This window comes from Leucoraja erinacea, unplaced genomic scaffold (assembly GCF_028641065.1).
Source record: "Leucoraja erinacea ecotype New England unplaced genomic scaffold, Leri_hhj_1 Leri_580S, whole genome shotgun sequence".
NCBI lineage: Eukaryota > Metazoa > Chordata > Chondrichthyes > Rajiformes > Rajidae > Leucoraja > Leucoraja erinaceus.
Window position 1 is genome coordinate 39017 of NW_026576488.1, and position 23567 is coordinate 62583.

Below are 23567 nucleotides of genomic sequence, written 5' to 3' on the forward strand. Positions count from 1 at the left end.
TAAATGCTTTGAAAAGAAATTGTGGAAGTTTGGGTATTTGATACAGATAATATCAAAGGAAAATCTGTAATAGGCCTTTCTCACGGGGCGACTTGATGCAAGATGTGACCAGAGTGAAGTGGTTGTTGTCTAGCACGATATCACACGATATAACGGGGGGTAGACAAAGAGTTCCCACGGTACTCGGCATTTCTGTTATTTGTGCGATTTGTGTTATTTCTCCCGAGCTTTCCCGTTAAATCTTGAATTAACATTGTAACTGTCAAGTGTAATTAAACCATCACGTGGCACAAATGATGTCACTTTTTTTTTCACACACTATAAATATCCTCCCTTGGTTGAATTGACTCATTTGGAGACATGCCGTGACTTTACTGCAGGAAGATGCCACATTACTTAGGAGAGAGGGGGAGAGAGACAGAGAGAGAGGCACAGAGGCAGTGTGATGTACTTCGGGGTGACTGGCAGAAGAGAAACAGCGCACATGACCTTGGTCTATCTGTGTGTGTGGGAGCGAAGAGAGACTAAGCAGAATATATCGGTCTTATTGTGTGTGGTGGGAGAAAGAGAGAGGTGTGGTGGGAGAAAGAGAGAGGTGGGGAGGGGAGAAAGAGAGGGGTGGGGGGAGAGAGAGAAATGAGGGGAGATGTATATACACACACAAAGCAGAGTTTTACTGTGTATGTGGGAGCCACAGATGGTCTGAGCTTACTGTGTGTGGGAGAGGGGGAGAAAGAGACGTACACTCACAGAGGCAGAGTCTCTCAGCCTGTGTGAGAGGGAGGGAAGTAGGGAGAGAGAGAGAGGCACACACAAGGTGGATGTGAAATCTCACCTGCCTGTTTCAGTGACAGACACCCGCCGCCAGTAAATGAAGACACCCCCATCTGTCTCCCCCTCCTCTCCCTCGACTCCCCCACCTTTCCCTCCCAACTCCAGTCCCGTCCCGACCCCCTGGGAAACTGAAGGCAGCAACAATTAACTACTGCCTGCCCGCTGAGTTAACAAGTTCCCACGGTAGTAAGACGATGTTAGTTGCGCCCAAGTTTAAATTTCCAACGTGTGTTTCAGAGTAAAGAGGGAGAGAGAGAGAGTGTAAGTTACCTAAAATTAAACAATGCAATGTTCATAGTGAACACAGACACAAAATGTTGGAGTAACTCAATGGGTCAGGCAACATCTCTGGAGAAAATGAACAGGTGGCGTTTGTGTCTATCTTCGGTAAAAACCAGCATCCGCAGTTCTTTCCTGCACAATGGATCTCAGTGTCAAGTCTCTGACTCCCGTTGGCAGGCCATTCGGCCCACAGCCCGCCCAGCGATGACTAACCCATGTCACAGGGGGATGGTGTGAAGGCGGAGTTAAACAGAGCTTGATTAATGTAACGGCTGGGGAATCGGCCATGATATGGCCAGGGAAACGCTGTTATTCGTGATGCCCCCTCCGCCCTTTCCCAGCTGTTCTCAATCGCACCCTTGGCCACACAAAAATGTATACTTTAAGAAGGAATACACGGAACATTTAAACTCAGAACGCTTCTAACAGTGAGCCATGTGAGCACTTTGATCATTCTCCCTGTATTTGTATTTGACAAAATAGTCGGAAAAAAATGTTTAAAAATGTTCATACCTTTTGCTATGCCTAATTGGCCCTTACCTCTGCGAAAATAGTCTGACATTCATAGGTGAAATGTCACCAACAATAATTAATTATATTATTAATTGACTAATAATTGACTTTATTAGCGGAAAGATGCAATTCTGATCTAATATTATAAGTGCCTCTGTCTTTGGAAGCAACACCAGCAATTTATTTAATCTGACTACATGCGGCACAGTGGTAGAGTTGCTGCCTCACAGCCCCAGAGACCGGGGTTCGATCCTGACCATGGGTGCACCAGTTTCCTCTCACACTCCAGAGATTACAGGTTTGTAAGTTAATCGGCTTCGGTAACATTGTAAAATTGTCCCTGGAGTGTATAAGAATAGGTGGTCGGCGCGGACTCGGTGGGCCAAAGGGCCTGTTTACGCGCTATATCTCTAAAATCTGAAGTTAGGTAATGTCTAAAGGAACTGCAGATGCTGGTTAATACGCACAAAAGGACACAAAATGTTGGTGTAACTCAGCAGGTAAGTCAGATCTGGGAAGAAAAACATAAAAAGCTGGAGTAAGTCAGCGTGTCAGGCAGCATCTCTGGAGAAAAAGAATAGGTGGCGATTCGAATCGGAACCCTTCTTCAGACATCCTAATCAGATGTCTCGTCCCGAAACATCACCTATTTTTCTCCAGAGATGCTGCTTGACTCACTGAGTTACTCCAGCTTTTTGTGTCTGTCTTCGTTTTAAACCAGCATGTGCAGTTCACTCCTTTACACGGGTCTCTGGAGAACATTGATTGGTAGCGTTCCGGACCCTGCTTCGGAAAGTCATCGATCGATGGTCGGCGAGGACTCCGAGCTGTGTCTCTCAAAGAAGTACATGTGAAAAATTTCTCACGGACCATAAAAATGCGGGACCTTTCAGTAAAGTCCCTTTTAAAGATTATAGTTATTTTCTTAAATCTCATTAACATAACTCATGAATAAGTTGATGTCCATATGCGGATGCAAATCTTTATTTTTTTAATTTAATCCCACAGAAGACAATTTTTAATCACCTTCTGTCCCCTCTGTCCAGCTTCCGGGTTCATCGTTCGCAGGAGTTCCCACGGTACACGCAAGAGTCAGTACGGATATCGCACGGATATCGCACTGGCCACTACGTGCATATAATGTTGCAATGTTCAACCACAAGTGTACAAGTCACTCTTGGAGAAATTCAAGCTTGTTTGAATTTTCTTCTGAGTCACCAAGTTACACGAGTACCTGCCGTTAGCGCCATGGTGGTCCACGATGGTCCACGAATGCCGTACGGTTATCGCAAGAGGTTCCCACGATGTTCAACTCTGGTTAACTCTTGCGTCAAGTCGCCCCGTGAGAAAGGGGTTTAAGAATGTCACCTTGAGAATCTCTACTATTATTCTGAGTTGTTCTCTGGCATGTCGGTTGTTTACTTAAAACTAACCATGCACACATTTGCTGAAGTATAAAGCAATGCTAACCAGTTGAATCTAATTTAATTTATTTTTACAAGATTACGTAATTACTGTTTTCTTTGTTTGACAATGACCCATTTGATGTTTGCCTGACATAAATTCCCCATCCCTACCCTTGCTTAAGAAGGTGGTGGTGAGATACCTACTTGAACCTTTGTAGAATATCTAGTGAAAGTACTATCAATGCCCAAGTTAGACACAAAATGCTGGAGTAACTCGGCAGCATCTCTGGAGAGAAGGAATGGTTGACGTCTCAGGTTCGAGGCCCTTCTTCAGATTGCAGTCTGAAAGCAGTCTGAAGAAGGTTCTCGACCCAAAACGTCACTCATTCCTTCTCTCCAGAGATGCTGCCTGTCCTTCCAGCATTTTGTGTCCATCTCCGGTTTAAAGTATTGGGTCAGCAGTTCCAAGATGATGATGAACCAATTACATATTTCCAAAGCACGATATTATGACACTTGCAGGGAAATCCTGAGATGGTATTCCCATGTACCTGTTCCCTATTTTCCTTTAATGTAGTAGGAGGTCACATTTTTGTTAAGCGCTGTCACAATTGCCCCAGAGTAACTGCAGTATATTTTGTAGATGGCACACTGTGTGTTAAAATGAATGGGGGAAGGGGTACCTATCAAAGGGGCTGCTTCCTCTCAGATGCTTGTTGAGAATTCTTGGAGCTGCATTCATCTAGACCTTTGTTGAGAATCCCATTATATTCCTGACTTTCATCTTGTGAAAGGTCGAACATCCTTGGGCAATTAATAGTGAGTCACTCACTGCAGAATAACCATTCTATGATGGCATTGATGTGGCTGCTCCATTTTCATGTCTGGTTAGTAGGAACCCCCCAGGTTGTTTATGATAGGTTACTTGATAAGGGAACCTAATTATTCAAGTAAACACTTTATTTTACTTCGGAGTCACGTGAGTGACTACGTGAAGAAGAAGCCCGGCAGGACGTATGCATATCATACCGCTTTCACGCTTGCGAAACGACAGGCGGGGTGGAGCGTTCCCCCACAGCGGTAAGTTTGAAACCGCGACCTGCAGGTAAGTGATTTACTCCGCGGTAATTTTTGACCCGCGCTGGTTTTTACACAGGGGGGGAAGCTGGACAAAATAGTATCCACAAGTGCTGCGAGTAAAGCTGGCTGGGGAGGACCGCGAAGTTGTGGGAGCCAGCAGCAGCTGAAGGCACAAGCCCCGTAAGGGATCAGCTGTGCCGACTTTTGTTCCCGCGCCAGCCAGAACACCACGGCCGGGCGGGAGAATATTCAGATGGGGCCGTCGACTTTTGACAAGTCGAAAACGGCAGGAGGCGGGGTGGAACGACGTTCCCCCATAACACAATTTAAACAGAACCTGCAGGTAAGAGCTGCGATCTTTTTGTGTTTTCCCATGCTGATTACAGGTGCAGAAACCAACGGGCTGCGACAAAGCTGGGAGGCTAACAGCGGCCAGCAGCACTTGAATCACCTATAATGGGATCAGCTGTGTCCGATGTCGCCTCCGCACCGGCCAGATCCACTCCGCGGCCGGGCAGGAAGGCAAGACACAGAACCAAGAAAGTCGTGGACTCAGAGGAGTCCGACTTTGAGCAGCCGTGGGCGGCCAGCGACCGTGAGCGCTGGAGCCGGATGGAGCGGTGTGTGGAGCATTTGCTTCAACGTGACATAAATGTGGCGTAAAATAACGATCAAACTTCAAACTGGTAAGTTCTCGTTTAATCTTACTATTAAAGGCCTTTACCTGGCAATATTGTGAAAATGGTCCCAGATAGGAAATTACCCTGAGTTCTTCCTGAGCAATGATAACCTGGTGCTGATGTGATTGTTCTTTCACAATCATAATTTGTTACATCAGAACTCAGTTGGGGGCACTGTGAGTCGGCTGCCTTGCCAGCAGCGAGTTCGTTATTTCGATTTTTTTTTCCGTTTGTCTTAGTGTTTGTTTTGGGTGGTTCTCAGTGTGTCTTGTATGGGGGAGAAAGGGGGAAACCATTCTTCAGTCACCCTCGACGGAGAGGCGACTTTTTTCATGTTGCTTCTCTGCCTCCCCTCTTGTGGCCTAACAGATTGGATTGGAGCGGCCTTTCCCAGAGTCAGGCCCAGAGCTGCAGCAGCCGGCGCAGCATGGACTTTTCCATCGCGGAGCGGGCGAACCCTTGCCGGGGTTCACCAAAAAGGAGTGCTCCGATCGCTGGCCTGGTGACTTTGGCATCATGGGGATGTGGTCTGCGGAGCTTCTAGCCGCAGGCGTGGCGTGGACTTGCCATCCGCAGTCCCCTTGCTGGGTATCGCCAGAGAAGAGCTCTGACCACCGGCCTGTGGCCTATAACATCCTGAAGCTGGGGTCTCCAGTAGGAAAGTGCCGATTCAGGCTGCGTTGTGTGTTCAACCATCCCAACATCAGAGTTTAGATCATCCCGACAAGAGGGCCTGTACATCGAGCTGTCTGTAGTGGCGACTACGGAGGGTTCATGGTCCTGACCACGGATGAACAAAGGAGGAGGACAGACTGAACTTTTTTTGCCTTCCACCACAGTGAAGAATGCTGTGGTGGATGTTTGTGATAAATTCTATAGTTGATTGGGTGATCTTTTTGAAGTGTATCGCTGCTGGCAAATTCATTTCACTGCACCTTCAGTTGCATGTGACGGATAAATTTGATTTTGCTCAGTTATGACTGCAATCACGTTAATATTTTACCTGTGCTGTCAGTTGCCTTAATAATACATGGCAATCTGGATTTAAGCTCTTTTGTCAATGTTTGAACCAAGGTTGTGGTGAGATTTGCAGGCAGCTAGTCCTGACAAAATCCAAACTGGACAAATGGCTGCTTGACCGCGTTGTTGATGACACCTTTGATCTCCTTGACTGTACCAAACTGGATCAAATTTACCAAACTGAATTTGTCCTGAATTTTGTGAATCAGATCTACCTGGGAAATATCTACACTATTGAGTTGATGCCAGTGTTGTGATTGTATTAATCACCTTACGTAGAGGCCCAGCTAGTTATGGCCTTCAGTACAAAACGGGGATGCTATCTACTCCCAACGCTTTTCCTGCTTTCAGTACTCAGAACTATTCCTTGATATCACGTAAAATTAATCAAGCTGCAGTGAGGAAGTTGAGATTGATCGTAGAAATACATAGAAATGTACAGCACAGGGACAGACCCTTTGACCCATAATGTCCGTCGTGAACAATGCCAAGTTCAACTAATCTCATCTGCCTGCACATGATCTCTTTTCCTCTGTTAATTCCATATCCATGTGCCTATCTAAAAACGTCTTAAATGCCACAATCGTATCTTCCTCTACCACCATCCCAGGCAACACGTTCCAGGCACTCATCACCCTCTGTAAAAAAAACTGCCCCACACATTTCCCTTAGATTTTTCCTCTTTTATCATAAAACGTTGCTTTCTAGTGTTAACATCTATCTCTACTCGGGGGGGTTCAGTGTTCATCATTACCAAGACCGATTGTTCTTTTCCCAGATTTAAGTTTCACCTCTGATGTGGCGAGATTTAAACTCTACTCCCCAGATTATTATATCACTGTGCCACCATAGTACCATATCACTCTATAAACGTTGCAATCTTGTACTTACATATGGTTATATCTTGAATATCACTGCTATTCAAAGTTCCAAGGTCAACAGGTGCCACGGCACGCTGGGCACGTGTGGCAGGGTTGAAAGCATTCAGAATTGCAGGATGTAATTCATTATTTAGAAAACTAATTACAGTGAGCATTGCATTGTATTCAAATTGAAGCTCTGCAGAAGTAACCAGATTTCCGTTCCGTATCCTGTTTGTGGATGGCAGATGCATAGATTAGTCATCGTATTTATTATATGAATTGATAACTTGTAATTATTATCAACAGAACAATAAAAAACTAAAATTCTGAACGTCTTACAGGGATAGGCCAGGTTTGGAGGTATATGGGCCAAACACAGGCTGGTGGGACTAGTATAGCTGGGACATGTTGGCCGATGAGGGCAAGTTGGGCTGAAGGGCCTGCTTCCACACCGTATCACTCTATGACTATGTTCAGATTAAAATGACAATGCCTATATGAATGAACTGTTTCAAAAATAAAACACTCAAACTTGAGTAACTTGAAAGCATTTCTAAAAGTTGTCGTATGGATCTTAAGTTTTCATACTGCCGTTCAACTTGTTGTGGGAATAACTGGTTCATTTAAAGCAGACAAGACACATTATTATTATTGATTATTATCCAATTCCCTGTGCAAGAGGAGTCTCAAAAGCATGATAGACACAAAAACTGGAGCAACTCAGCAGGACAGGCATATCACTGAAGAGAAGGAATGGGTAATGTTTTGGGTTGAGACTCTTCTTCAGACTAGTCAAGGGAAAGGGAAACAAGAAATGCAGACAGTGATGTAGAGAGATATAGAACAAATGAATGAAAGGTATGCAAAAAAGTAACGATGATAAAGGAAACAAGCCATTGTTAGCTGTTTGCTATTTGAGAACGGGAACCTGGTGTGACTTGGGTGGGAGAGGGATGGAGGGAGAGGGAATGCAGGGCTTAGAGGATGATATCAGCTTTTGACCAGGATTGATTGGAAGGCCATGGAACTTCCCAGGATTATTCAGATAAAGCTTGAGATGTTTATAAAGGAACATAAAGTGTTTCTCCAGGAATGAGTGGGTTAACATATGATGAGCGTTGACCCAACTGGGCCTGTACTCGCTGAAGTTTAGAAGGATGAGGGCGGACCTCATTGAAACTTACCAAATAGTGAAAGGCTTGGATAGAGTGGATGGGACATAATGTTTCCACTAGTGGGAAAGTCTAGGAGTCATAGCCTCAGAATTAAAGGATGTTCCTTTAGGAATGGGATGACGAAGACTTTATTTTGTCAGTGGTTGATGAATGTGGAATTCTTTACCACAGAAGGCTGTGGAAGCAGAGTCACTGGATATTTTTAAGGGTGAGATAGATAGATTCTTGATTAGTATGGGTGTCAGGGGTTAAGGGGAGAAGGTAGGAGAATGGGGTTAGGAGGGAGAGATAGATCAGCCATGATTGAATGGTGGCGTAGACTTGATGGGCTGAATGGCCTAATTCTGCTCTTATCATTTATGATTTCATGACATAAGAGCTGGGGATTGGGGAAGGAGGGAGAACTTAAGACAACAATGGCTCTTGTCCCTTGCACTTGCTGCATTTATCTTATTTATCACACATGTGACGATGCTCTTGAAATGGACCAGTCTGTGGAGAGCAATCTGAGTTGTACAATCTGAGACCTTGATTAAGCACCAACCACCCTGATACCCACTGACTGCTTTTAAGAAATTGAGGCTATAGTCAGGTAAAAGAAGGAGGCATGGGAGAGGTATCGACAGCTGGGATCAAGTGGAGGAGTTTCAAGAACTAAGGAGATACTTAAGAAAATCAGGAGGGCAAAAAGAGGGTAGGAGATAGCTCTGGCAGATAATATTAAGAGTAATCCAAAGAGATTATAAATTAAGGGAAAGAGGGCGATGAGAGAGAGAATAGGGCCCCATAGAAACCAGTCTGAAGAAGGGTTTTGGCCCGAAACGTTGCCTATTTCCTTCGTTTCTTAGATGCTGCTGCACCCGCTGAGTTTCTCCAGCATTTTTGTCTACCTTCGATTTTCCAGCATCTGCAGTTCCTTCTTAAACCCATAGAAACCAGAGCAGTCATCTCTGTGTGGAGCAGCATGAGATGGGCAAAGTCTGTAAATAGTATTTCTCATGTTTTTACTGTGGAAAAAGATAGGCTGGGGACATTGGGAAAATTAATGGAAGACAAATCTCTTGTGCCTGGTCAGCTATATCTGAGGACAATGCAGGAAGCTACAGAACAAAATTGCAGGGGCCATGGCTGTGAAATATAAACCATCATTAGATGTGGGTGAGGTACCGGAATACTGGTGCGTGGCTAATCTTGTGCCTCTATTTAAGATGGGCTCCAAAGAAAAGCCAAAGAGAAATGTAGACCAGTGTGTATAACATCTGTAGTAGGCAAGTTACTGGAGAGTACTCTGAGGGATAAGATATATATGCATTTGGATAAACAGGTATTGATTAAGGAATTAAGTCAGCATGGTTTTGTATGTGGGAGGTCATGTCTCAGAAGCCCAGAAGAAGGGTACAGGAAATTGTTCCTTGAAAGTGGAATCACAGGTAGATAGGGTGGTCAAGAAGATTGACCTTCATCAGTCAACATACTGAGTATAGAATTTGGGATGCTATGTTACTGTCATACAAGACGTTGAGGCTGCATTTGTAATATATGTGTTCAGTTTTGGTCACCTCGCTATAAGAAAGATGTTGTAAAGCTGGAAAGAGAATGGAGAAGAGTTACAAAGATGCTGTTAGGATTTGAGGGTCTGTGGACATTGTTTAAGGTTAATTGGAACCTGAGGGGCAACATACAGATGGTGGTGAGTGTGTAGAATATGGAGTATGAGGAGTTAGTTGAGGCAGGTTCCATAACATTTATAGAGAGATTTGAACAGGTGCATGAATAGAAAATATTTAGAGGGATATGGGACAAATGCAGTCAGGTGGGACTAGAGTAGATCATGCATCTTGGTCGTCATGGACCAGCTGGGTTGAATGGCCAGTTTTCATTCTTTATGACTCAATGCTTATATCACCAGTTTTCATTTTCAAATGTTTCTATATGTTTGACAATATGTTTAGAAACTGCTGGTGGATTTCAATAGTTTAAAAAATATTAACAGAGAAAAAATATTACTTTTAAAATGCATCGAACTGTCTTTCAATTAAGACATTAGTATTAATTAACTAAATGATCTATTTAGTGGCAAGGGCAGCATGGTGGTACAGCGGTAGAGTTGCTGCCTTACACCACTGGAGACCCAGGTTCGATCCTGACTGCAGGTGCTGCTTGTATGTTCCCCCCTTAACTTGGGCAAGGAGGACCAATATCCTTGTAGATCAATCTAGATCCTGAATCAGTGCTTGAAAGTATGATGATGTGGCTATTATGGAGACTTGGTTACAAGAGGGACAGGACATGGCTGGCTGCTCAATGATCCATGGTTTTGATGTTTCAGACGTCATATGGAGGTAGGTAAACGAGATGTGAGGGGCAAGTTTTATTTACACAGAGATTGGTGGGTGCCTGGCACATGCGTCCAAAGTCTTCGCCGACAGCAAGAAGCAGCAATAGGTGAGAGGGTGCCCAAAGGTGACCAAGAGCATCCTGTCGGTGGGGATGGCCTGAAGAAAGCGCTGTCTCCAGGGGCTACAACATGAGCCACAACAACAGCCGTGTCACCAGACAGTGTGGCGGGTGAAGACGGGCTCGGTTGGGCGCCTTGCGAGTCGGGGCTGTGGTCGGAGGCCGGGGCTCTAAACAGCTGGGGAGACAGTGAGAGCTGGAAGTGGCATTGGCAGCTTCATCCACTGTATCTAAAATGTTATAAAGGGGTCCATTAAAATGAGGGTTTCCAGTATAGAATAGTTTATAGACTTAAACTATACCAACCATATTCGAGGTTCCGTAGTATTCTTAAAGTGTTTCACTTTTTTTGCCTTTTCATAGATCTATAAAAATCAAAGTATTTTTTGTTTATTTTCAAGGTTAACATTGTTCGATGTAATGAAGCAGAAATTGGCACTGTGCAGTGTTAAGGGCCTGTCCCGCGAGCATGCGACTGCATGCGGCAAGCACGACCTAACGTGGTCGCTTGAGCTGTACGGTCTCGCGGGGCCGATCCCACTTCGATCGCTGGAGCCGTATATGGAGTTGTGCGGAGCTGGTCCCGACATCGCGCGGGGCTCCTAAAAACTGACAGCGTACAAAATTTCCGCGTGGCAACAGCCTGCCGGCCCGCAGCTGCATTGAGGCCGTACGCACTGCCTCGACGGGCATATGCAGCGTCTTGACGGCGTACGCACCGTCTCGACGCCGTACATCACGCCCGAACTTCCCGCGGACTTCGCTCGAACTTCACGTCACTCACTCGACCTCCGCACGGCCCCCGCTCCTGGTTTGCTCGCGCTCGCCGCATGCAGTCGCAAGCTGGTGGGACTGGCCCTGTACGGGGACCACTCGACCTCCGTGCGACCCCCGCTTCCGGTTTGGTCGTGCTTGCTGCATGCAGTCGCATGCTCGTGGGACAGGCCCTTTAGTCTAATACAATGTGTTGAACCAAGAAATCACAAATGCAGGCACTCTGTACAATCACACAGATGTGTCAGAAGAGCGCCACAATGGCGTAGCGGTAGAGTTGCTGCTTTACAGCACTTGCAGCGCCAGAGACCTGGGTTCAATCCCGACTATGGGTGCTTTCTGTACTGAGTTTGTACATTCTCCCCATGACCTGTGTGGGTTTCCTCCCACACTCCAAAGGCATGCAGGTTTGTAGGTTAATTGGCTTGGTATAATTGTAAATTGGTCCTTGTGTGTGTAAGATAGTGTTAATGTGCGGGGGTCACTGGTCGGTGCGGAATCAGTGGATGCCTAATCCGCGTGGACTGATGTAAGAATGTTTTAATCTTGATTTTGTGTGAAACCCAGCAACGTTAGTCTATTTAATGTTCTTGATTTGGAATAATCTAACATTAACTTGTTGAGACAACATTTTATGTTACATTGGTGTGCTGTTAATTATTGTAAACATCTTGAAGAAATTATCACTCTTAACCATTATATAGAATACTTAAATACTTTGTCTACAAATAAAAACGTTCAACAAGCAAGGAAGGGAAATAAAATTGGCATACCTTTTCATGAACCTGACCTAAAATATTTGAACTCCTATTACTGCTGATTACAGGCAATGTAATATTGACTCTTCTGTCAGGAAGAGCTGAAAGAAAACATTGAAATAGTTTATTATAATTGACATTTATTGAATGTCTAATTACAATATGAAAATGAATTCATAAAGTCTGACCAAATTGTTTAATATATCTGTTAATGGTAATATAAACTAGTCAGGGGAAATGTTTGTGAAGAGGTAGGGGGGAGGACTGGTTGCTTCTTTCATTGTTCTGATGACAGAAAGACATACAAGTTTGTTGGTTAATTGCCTTGGTGTGAATGTAAAATTGTCTCGAGTGGGTGTTGGATAATGTTAATCTGTGGGGATCGCTGGTCGGCACGGATCCGGTGGGCCGAAGGGCCTGTTTCTGCGCTGTATCTCTAAACTAAACTAAAATAATATATAGCTCAACTCCATTCCCTCTCTACCACCATTATAAAACTATCTAATTATGTGACCCTCTTCGTATTAGCAGCTAAATCCAGGACAATGTGAAACAAAATACTTGATTCTTATTATTCCAATACTAAGGTGCATCATTTGAACATAATTTTTTTTTTTCAAACAGCTTCAAAACATATATATTTAAATAAACCATTTATAATTAGAATACTGAATATAGGCAGAACATATTTTCTGGCACATTCAGTCCCATCCAATTGGCTACATCTGATCATTTTGTGGTAATAAAATTGTAAGTCTGACAGATCTATCTGCAATAAGAAGAACATAGGAACTGCTCTGTTAATTCAATATCGAGCATATGTATTATCATAATTTCCAGCTTGCCCTCAAATTTACTGGACTATCTCTGACACTCTCCCCTATCTCAATATCTGTGTCTCCATCACAATAGACACACTGATGTCTACTACAAGCCTAGCGACTGCCATTTATCTTCACAACACCTCCTCCCATCCTGCCTCTTGCAAGCATGTCAGCCTTGCCTCACAATTTTTGCACCTCCACCACATCTTTTCCCAAGATGAAGCTTTTCACTCCAGGATCCAATATGTCCTCTTTTTTTCATAATCGTGGTTTCACCGCCTGCTGTTATTGATGGATCCCTCTCCTCACTGTCCAGCAATTATACTTGCACTCCCCCTCCCCCAAACTAGAACAAAGGTAGATGCCCTTTGGCATCAACTTTCAACTCACCAGCCTCTTCTTCAACACACCCTTTTCTGACATTTGCCCCACATTCAACATGATCCCAAGCAGAATCTTCCTATCCCCACCCTCCCTTCTGCATGGACCACTCCCTCTTCAAATCATTGCTTCAATCATCCCTTCCCACTCAATCCCACCCCTTTCCCCGGTAATGTCCCCTACAATTACAGGACATGTAACACCTCCACCCATACCTTGTCACTTCAGCTACTGCATTTGGTGCTCCGGTTGTGGTTTCCTTTGCATTGACGAGCCAAATGCAGACCACGCAACCATTTTGCCAAATGTGTGTACTCAGTCTGCCAAAGCCTGCTGAACCTTCCAATTGCCAACCATTTTAACACCCATCCCTTTACTGTCCTATCTGTCCTATGTCTCCTCCATTGTCAGAGTGAGGCCACAAGTAAACTGAATGAACAACACCTTATATTCCGCTTACAACCCAATGATATGAACATTTAATTCACCAATTTTAAGTAACAACTTCCACTTTCCTCAACTCTCATCCCTGACCATCATTCCCACAATTTCTTTCACTATTCCATCTCCCCCGTTCCCATCCACCATTATCCCACCCTTTGTCTTTATATTTCACTCCTCTTCTCTCCTTATCAGGCCCCCTTTTGTATAATTTTCGTTTCTAGCTTTTGAACACCCATTTGCTAATCAAACCCCCCTCACCTGTATCCGCCTATCACTTGCCAGACTTTGTCTTGCTCACACCTCTTGTCTGGGTTTCTCACCTAGACTACAGTCTGAAGAAGAATCCCAGTTTATCCAGAGATGCTGACTGACCTGTTCAGCACTTTGTGTTTCACTCAAGATTCCAGCATCTACATTTCCTTGTGTCTCTAGTCTCATTCTTTTGCGTACAACAGAAAATAAACATTTTTTGATATATTTATTCCTTCTGAAAGCTACTAGTGAATTTGCTTGCACCATCATTTCACATCATACTTCAAAGATCATTAGTTCTCTTTAATATCATATTCAATATTAAATATTTTATTTTATATTATATTAAATCAAAATATTATTTTCAGTGTTCCTTTGAATTTAACTAAGCTTGAAATATGCTTCGAAACTATTTGACTTATTCCAAGGGGACATCACGTTTTAATATCATCTTACTTTCATATCATCATAAATAATTCATGCACTTACCTCTATTAGCAGATGGTGTTGGCACGACTGTTGTGGTTGTCGTAGTGGAGCTTGTCGGTAATGAGGTAATAGCCGTGGTATTGGTGGATACCGAAGTAGATGTGGTCGTGATGGATGGTGTCAAGGCAACAATAGTGGTATTGATGGGTACTGAGGTAGTTGTAGTGGTATTGGATGGTGCTGAGGCAGCAGCAGTGGTATTGATGGGTGCTGAAGTCTTTGTGGTGGTCTTTGCTTGTGCCGATGTATTAATAGTGGTATTGATGGGTACTGAGGCAGTTGTAGTGGTATTGGATGGTGCTGAGGCAGCAGCAGTGGTATTGGTGGGTTTTGAAGTAGTTGTGGTAGACCTTGCTTGTGCCGACGTAATAACAGTGGTATCGGTGTTTTTTGAAGTAGTTGTAGTGATGTTGGATGGTGCTGAGGCAGCAACAGTGGTATTGGTGGGTAATGAAGTAGTTGTAGTGATGCTTGCTTGTGCCGATGTATTAATATTGGTATCAGTGGTTTTTGAAGTAGTTGTGATGGCGTTGGAAGGTGTTGAGGTAACAGCAGTGGTATTGGTGGGTACTGAGGTAGTTGTGGTGGTCCTGGTTTGTGCTGATGTATTAACAGTGGTATCTATGGGTACTGAAGTAGTTGTAGTGGTCCTTGCTTGTGCTGATATAGTAGCAGTGGTATTGGTGGTTTTTGAAGTTGTTGTGGTGATGTTGGATGGTGCTGAGGCAGCAGCAGTGGTATTGGTGGGTAATGAAGTAGTTGTAGTGATGCTTGCTTGTGCCGATGTATTAATATTGGTATCAGTGGTTTTTGAAGTAGTTGTGATGGCGTTGGAAGGTGTTGAGGTAACAGCAGTGGTATTGATGGGTACTGAGGCAGCTGTAGTGGTATTGGATGGTGCTGAGGCAGCAGCAGTGGTATTGGTGGGTTTTGAAGTAGTTGTGGTGGTCTTTGCTTGTGCCGACGTAATAACAGTGGTATTGGTGTTTTTTGAAGTAGTTGTAGTGATGTTGGATGGTGCTGAGGCAGCAACAGTGGTATTGGTGGGTAATGAGGTAGTTGTGGTGGTCCTTGGTGGTGCAGAAGTAACAGCAGTGGTATCGGTGAGTTTTGAAGTAGTTGTCGAGGTGCTTGATGGAGCCAAGGCAACAGTGGGGGTACTTGTTTTATTCAATGCTCCATTCGACGGACTTGGTGTTGTATTGGTAGTGGAGATAATCTCTGAAAATGCAATCAACTGTGTAATGACTAAAATGCCGAGATATCCAAACAAATTTCAACAGTTAGGAGAGTTAATATCTCAGTTAAGAAAATATATTTGACGTTTTGAAACAAAGTAGATGGATGCAACAAGGAAGAAGCATGGAAACTTTCCGTTGTCACCCATCAAAAACTGCTCTCATTTGAAAATATTTCCCCATATTTGAGAGTCACCTCCAGATGACAGTCAGTGTCCACTGAAAAGGAATGGTTGTTACCCCTTTCTTGATCTATTCATTCATTTCTGGATCAGAAAAGGGAGGCCAGTCATTATTTTTCATCCCATATTAACCTTGGGACGTCAATGGGGTGATACCAACAATTCTCCCTCTTTCTCCCTCTGGTGAAAGTTTTTCAGCATTGCCGTGGAAACAAAAGTTCCAGGAGTTTGGCTGTGGTGATGGAGGAGCAGTGATATATTTTCAAGAGAGAATTGTAAAGGTTTGGTTTTGTTTCCATGCACCTGAAGGTTTTATCCTACTTGATGCTGAAGGTTATGAGTTTGATATGCTCCCTTTGGACGTGAGAAGTCAGAGAAACTTCCAGTTTCACTCTGAGGACTAGACATCTGATAAGTGCATCCTGTGCAGCAGCTCCTGACTGGCAAAGAGTAAACTGGAGCTGCGGCTGGATGACCCCAGGATTCCCAAGTCAATGAGAGTATCATAGATAAGAGTTATAGTGGTCCCTCATATAGAACTCTCATCCCTGACCATCATTCCCACAATTTCTTTCACTATTCCATCTCCCCCGTTCCCATCCACCATTATCCCACCCTTTGTCTTTATATTTCACTCCTCTTCTCTCCTTATCAGGCCCCCTTTTGTATAATTTTCTTTTCTAGCTTTTGAACACCCATTTGCTAATCAAACCCCCCTCACCTGTATCTGCCTATCACTTGCCAGACTTTGTCTTGCTCACACCTCTTGTCTGGGTTTCTCACCTAGATTACAGTCTGAAGAAGAATCCCAGTTTATCCAGAGATGCTGACTGACCTGTTCAGCACTTTGTGTTTCACTCAAGATTCCAGCATCTACATTTCCTTGTGTCTCTAGTCTCATTCTTTTGCGTACAACAGAAAATAAACATTTTTTGATATATTTATTCCTTCCGAAAGCTACTAGTGAATTTGCTTGCACCATCATTTCACATCATACTTCAAAGATCATTAGTTCTCTTTAATATCATATTCAATATTAAATATTTTATTTTATATTATATTAAATCAAAATATTATTTTCAGTGTTCCTTAGAATTTAACTAAGCTTGAAATATGCTTCGAAACTATTTGACTTATTCCAAGGGGACATCACGTTTTTATATCATCTTACTTTCATATCATCATAAATAATTCATGCACTTACCTCTATTAGCAGATGGTGTTGGCACGACTGTTGTGGTTGTCGTAGTGGAGCTTGTCGGTAATGAGGTAATAGCCGTGGTATTGGTGGATACCGAAGTAGATGTGGTCATGATGGATGGTGTCAAGGGAACAATAGTGGTATTGATGGGTACTGAGGTAGTTGTAGTGGTATTGGATGGTGCTGAGGCAGCAGCAGTGGTATTGGTGGGTGCTGAAGTCGTTGTGGTGGTCTTTGCTTGTGCCGATGTATTAATAGTGGTATTGATGGGTACTGAGGCAGCTGTAGTGGTATTGGATGGTGCTGAGGCAGCAGCAGTGGTATTGGTGGGTTTTGAAGTAGTTGTGGTGGTCTTTGCTTGTGCCGACGTAATAACAGTGGTATTGGTGTTTTTTGAAGTAGTTGTAGTGATGTTGGATGGTGCTGAGGCAGCAACAGTGGTATTGGTGGGTAATGAGGTAGTTGTGGTGGTCCTTGGTGGTGCAGAAGTAACAGCAGTGGTATCGGTGAGTTTTGAAGTAGTTGTCGAGGTGCTTGATGGAGCCAAGGCAACAGTGGGGGTACTTGTTTTATTCAATGCTCCATTCGACGGACTTGGTGTTGTATTGGTAGTGGAGATAATCTCTGAAAATGCAATCAACTGTGTAATGACTAAAATGCCGAGATATCCAAACAAATTTCAACAGTTAGGAGAGTTAATATCTCAGTTAAGAAAATATATTTGACGTTTTGAAACAAAGTAGATGGATGCAACAAGGAAGAAGCATGGAAACTTTCCGTTGTCACCCATCAAAAACTGCTCTCATTTGAAAATATTTCCCCATATTTGAGAGTCACCTCCAGATGACAGTCAGTGTCCACTGAAAAGGAATGGTTGTTACCCCTTTCTTGATCTATTCATTCATTTCTGGATCAGAAAAGGGAGGCCAGTCATTATTTTTCATCCCATATTAACCTTGGGACGTCAATGGGGTGATACCAACAATTCTCCCTCTTTCTCCCTCTGGTGAAAGTTTTTCAGCATTGCCGTGGAAACAAAAGTTCCAGGAGTTTGGCTGTGGTGATGGAGGAGCAGTGATATATTTTCAAGAGAGAATTGTAAAGGTTTGGTTTTGTTTCCATGCACCTGAAGGTTTTATCCTACTTGATGCTGAAGGTTATGAGTTTGAGATGCTCCCTTTGGACGTGAGAAGCCAGAGAAACTTCCAGTTTCACTCTGAGGACTAGACATCTGATAAGTGCATCCTGTGCAGCAGCTCCTGACTGGCAAAGAGTAAACTGGAGCTGCGGCTGGATGACCCCAGGATTCCCAAGTCAATGAGAGTATCATAGATAAGAGTTATAGTGGTCACACATAAAGTGCAATCAGAAGATAATCTGACCACCCAGGAAAGGGAATAGGAAGGGAGTGCAGAAGTCGCATTTGGCCAGTCTGAAGAAAGGTCCAGACTCAAAACAACACCCATTCCTTCTCGCCAGCGATGCTGCCTGGCCCGCTGAATTACTCCGGCTTTTTGTGTCTACTTTGAGTCCCCTTTGACCATTCCCCTTGATAGCAGGTCTACCCTTTTGGATACTGTTTGGGGGAGGGTGGGGGGGGGGATGGGAGAAGAGGGAATTACCATTCAGGGGGAACAGCAGCAACAAGCAAGGTCTGGTGCAACAGATCTGGTCCTGAGGCCCGGCAGGGAAGGGAAAAGATGTTTCCAGGACTAGAGGGTGTTAGTTATAGGGAGAGTTTGAGTTGGCTGGGTCTCTATTCCATGGAGTGCAGTAGGATGAGGGGGATCTTATAGAGGTGTATAAAATCATGAGAGGAATAGATTGGGTAGATGCACAGTTTCTTGCCCAGAGTTGGGGAATCGAGGACCGAGGACATAGGTTCAAGCTGAAAGGGGAAAAGATTTAATAGGAATCCAAGGGGTAACTTTTTCACACAAAGGGTGTTTGGAACGAACGGAAGTAGTTGAGACTGGGACTATCCCATTGTTTAAGAGACAATTAGATAGGCACATGGATAGGACAGGTTTGGATGGATGTGGACCAAGTGCAGGCAAGTGGGACTAGTGTAGCTGGGACATTGTTGGCTGCTGTGGGCAAGGTCGGCCGAAGGGCCTGTTTCCACATTGTATCACTCAATGACTCTATGACTAATGGGATAGTGTAAATGACCAGTTAGTCTCAAAGGATGACAGGCAGGGAGAGCTTAGGAAATATTATAAAACTGATGGACTTTATTTCAGTGCAAGATGCATTGTGAGTAAAGCAGATGAACTTTGTTATAGATAACTTCTTTTTGTTTTTGAAGTATAAAGATACAATTTTATACTTTTATTTTCATATCCTTTTTTATACATTTTTGGAATGTCCCTGATTGTTCAAGATGTTCACAGTTATTCATCGCCCCATTTGACAATGGCTGACACCCTTGACAGTTCTCAAGCCAAGGGTTGAGGATTACCGGCTACCCAAGCCACACAGTGAGTGCATCTCTATCAGTGAGGCATCACAGCACATGTTGTGTAGGCCTGCCAAAGTGCAAAGAGCAGGGTGCTTGCTGGTAGAAAACGGCCAGAAAATACACTGAAATACAGTGTTCCCAGTGATTTCAGTGAAGTGCAGGATTTAGCTAAAGATATTAATTGTATTAATATTTTAAGTTAGAAATATTTGTTAAAACTTAATATTTTAAGTTAGAAGTTAACTGTTAGATATTAATTGTATAAATATTTTGTTAGAAGTTAAATATTTTAAGTATATGTAAGCTACAATACAATATAAACACAAAAAGCTGGAGTAACTCAGAGGGTCAGACAGCATATCTGGATAAATGGAATAAGTGATGTTTCGGGTGAGACCCTTCTTCAGACTGAGAAGGATCTCGGGTGAGACCCTTCTTCAGTCTGGAGAAGGATCTCGACCAAAAACATCACTTATTTGTTCTCTCGAGAGATGCTGTCTGATCTGTTGAGTTATTCTAGCTTTTTGTGTCTATATTCGGTGTAAACCAGCATCTGCAGTTCCTTCCTACACAGTAGATTTGCAACTGCCTGCTATTATTGTACTTCAATTTTACTCCCTGTCAAAGAACTAAATATATATCCCTATTACATTAAAATATATTTGCTGTTTGGACCTGTGTAAACATAATGTAAGAAACATGTAATTTTTGTCATTCTTAAATAACCCTGAATAACTGTGTTAGATACATTTTTCTTCCAAATATACCTTTTTTTCCAAAGTTTACTCACCTCTACAGTAGGATCCTTCATATCCTGTTCTACATGTACAACTAAAAGAGCCTACAGTATTTACGTGAAATGGCTTTCAGGAGGTTTAACCTGTTCAGTGTCATCTCCGAGTATACCCGGGTCAGAGTATACAAGTAAAAATAAATATTGGCAGTGGACAGGTTAAAATTATTTTTAGGGCATATTTACAGTTCCAGATTTGTTACTGTCACAATATGAACATATTTCTAAGAATGCAACACATGCATATTTTGGGGTTCCACTATACCATTAGAATGACTAGAGTATTAAAGATAAATCATAAGATAAATCTAGGAATGATCTGTAATCTGCCATTAAATTGTACAAACCAGCATCTGTAATTTCTTCCTACACGTTAAATTGTATTGTTGGGAAGGTGCAGAAAGAGTCTTACCGTTTACTCACGTATGCAGTGCATGACTTAAGTGCTTGAGTGTCACACGTGAATTGTACCCCGATAAAAGGTACGCTTGTAGAAATTAATTAATTTCCAAGATTGTCATCCCAAAGGACCAAAATGAATCATCAGTTAGATTTAGCCCTTCGGGCTAAGGGAATCAAGGGATATTGAGAGAAAGCAGGACCAGGGTACTGATTTTGGATGATCAGCCATGATCATATTGAATGGCGGTGTGGACTTGAAGGGCCAAATGGCCTACTCCTGCACCTATTTTCTATGTTTCTATCTAATGCGATTGACATCTGAAGTTCTTTCCTACACTATACATTATAAGGTTCTTTACAAAATTATTTTGTAAATGGATACCCGATGACAAATATATAGTTATGGCATCCATACCTTCACAGAATGTCCCATTTCCTTTGAATCCAGACCTGCAGGAGCAGTTGAATGAACCAGGTATATTCTGACAGTCAGCCCCAATGGAACAGTTATCCAGAGATTTGGTACATTCATCAATGTCGGCGCAGTTTGAACCTTCATATCCACGATTACATTTACATGTATATGAGCCATCCGTATTGAAGCACTTAGAATTCAAAACACAATTGTCCTGATCTATCGCACATTCATCAATATCTGCATTTATTTGAAATAAAAACAAAGTTATTACATTTTGCAAAAGAAAAAGAAGCATTATTTAGCAGTTTTGATATGTTAGTTCATTTTTATCTGCTTCTATGACATGTATATGAACAGAAAGGCAAAACATTAATCAGAATGAATTTTCAACTGGATCTCCAGGTGTTAGTGGATTCTAATCAGTCAATTTGTGAAATGCAAAATTGAGAGGAAATGTGTATCAGAGCAAGAATGTATGAGGTGAAAATGAAAAAAATAGGATTTTGTTGAAAAGACTGAGGAAGACATGAGATGGCAAGCAAGCCTGAGAATATTTTGAAGACAAGATGAACAACACAGAGCCAGAGGCTATCGACAATGATTAGGTAGCACATATTACAAATACATGCAACGGGGAGTGGAGGAAACCTGAGAGATTCTGAAACAATGGAGGAGACGTCAAGTGGAAAATAGACAGAGGAGTATTGGAGATACTTGGGAATTTCAAAACAGTGGACTGGTATAGTAGACAAAATAAATTATATTACGAAAATCTTTGCTGATCCTGATTAAATTGGGTAATCTTTTGCACGTGAAGACCAAATGTAGTCTTATAATAATAATAATAATAATAATAATAATAATAATAATAATCTTATTTATATAGCACATTTTTAGTCAACTTGCATTGACCCCAAAGTGCTTCACATAATTATATTACATTTTACACACAGGCAAAGGTGGGTGAAGTGTCTTGCCCCAAGGACACAACGACAGTATGCACTCCAGGCGGGATTCGAACCGGCTACCTTCCGGTCGCCAGCCAAACACTTAGCCCATTGCGCCATCTTATCCACGCAACATGAATCAGAATAGAATGCTTAAATCGACTGAACTTTTATTAATTTATGGCATTTGGACATTACTGGCATGGCCAGCATTTATTGAGGATTATCACAAATAGTCCTCAATTAAGTGATAATGAGCTATCTTTTTGATCTGCTTCTCAGAAGGATCTTGGCCCGAAAACTCACCTATTCCTTTTCTCCAGAGATGCTGCCTGACCCACTGATTACTCCAACTCTCTGTGTCCATGTCTGGTGTAAACCAGTATCTGCAGTTCTTTCCCACACTGTACATTATAAGCTTATTTTCAAAAATCTTTTGTAAATATATACCAAATGACAAATATATAATTATGGCATCCATACCTTCACAGAATGTCCCATTTCCTTTGAATCCAGACCTGCAGGAGCAGTTGAATGAACCAGGTATATTCTGACAGTCAGCCCTACTATGACAGTTATCCATAAATCTGGTACATTCATCAATGTCGGTGCAGTTTGAACCTTCATATCCACGATTACATTTACATGTATATGAGCCATCCGTATTGAAGCACTTAGAATTCAAAACACAATTGTCCAGATCGCTTGCGCATTCATTAATATCTACATTTATTTGAAATAAAAACAAAGTTATTACATTTTGCTAAAGAAAAAAAAGAGGCATTATTTAACAGTTTTGATATCACAATTAATTTTCATCTGCTTTTTTGTCATACATATCCTTTAATACAACCTTTATTTCTGGGGCAAAGGAGACATGTATACGATCGGAAAGGCGAAACATTAATTGGAGTGGATTTGCAACTGGATCAACTGCTGTTAATGGCTTCTGATAAGTGTCAATTTGAGAAATACAAAATTGAGAGGAAACGTGTATCAAAGAAATTAGATGACTATGAAGAAAAATGAGTTTGTTGAAATGACTGTGAGAGACTTGAGACATCTTGATCTGCTTCTCAGAAGGGTCTCTGCCCAAAACGTCACCTATTCCTTTTCTCCAGAAATGCTGCCTGACCCACTGAGTTATTCCAGCTTTTTGTGTCTATATTCAGTGTAAACCAGCATCTGCAGTTCCTTCCTACATCATACAACTGCTAGATTTGCAACTGCCTGTTATTATTGGACTTCAATTTTACTCCCTGTCAAAGAACTAAATATATATTCCTATTACATTAAAAAATATTTGTTGTTTGGACTTGTGTAAACATAATGTAAGAAATGTGATTTTTGTCATTCTTAAATAACCCCGAATAACTGTGTTAGATACCTTTTTCTTCCAAAGTTACCTTTTCTTCCACAATTTACTCACCTGTACAGTTGGATCCTTCATATCCTGTTCTACATGTACAGACAAAAGAGCCTTCAGTATTTGTACAGATAGAATTAGTTCCGGAACACTCAGTAGAGCATTCATTCACATCTAAAAGGATAAACAATTGAACACAAGAATAGTTAGCTAAATTATAGAATCACATATGCCTGGATTTTGCACTCAACATAGAATCAGCAGAGAACTGACCAACGAGTTTACACCGCTTGTTGGTTAATTGAAAATCTGGTCCATTTAGTAAAT

The 23567-nt window shown here is 42.4% G+C and overlaps 1 protein-coding gene across 1 annotated transcript in view; it reads right to left on the reverse strand.

Annotated features, from left to right (window-relative positions):
* LOC129694217 (serine-rich adhesin for platelets-like) overlaps positions 1–23567 on the reverse strand; it is a 74282-nt gene that overhangs the window by 21150 nt on the left and 29565 nt on the right. Inside the window, exons 10-17 of the mRNA XM_055630933.1 lie at positions 23304–23414; positions 22358–22597; positions 20925–21164; positions 16857–17477; positions 14233–15453; positions 11858–11943; positions 10617–10675; positions 6707–6906 (exon numbers count right to left, since the gene is read on the reverse strand). Coding sequence (XP_055486908.1) covers positions 6707–6906; positions 10617–10675; positions 11858–11943; positions 14233–15453; positions 16857–17477; positions 20925–21164; positions 22358–22597; positions 23304–23414 — 2778 coding nt within the window. The remainder of the gene's footprint in view (positions 1–6706; positions 6907–10616; positions 10676–11857; positions 11944–14232; positions 15454–16856; positions 17478–20924; positions 21165–22357; positions 22598–23303; positions 23415–23567) is intronic.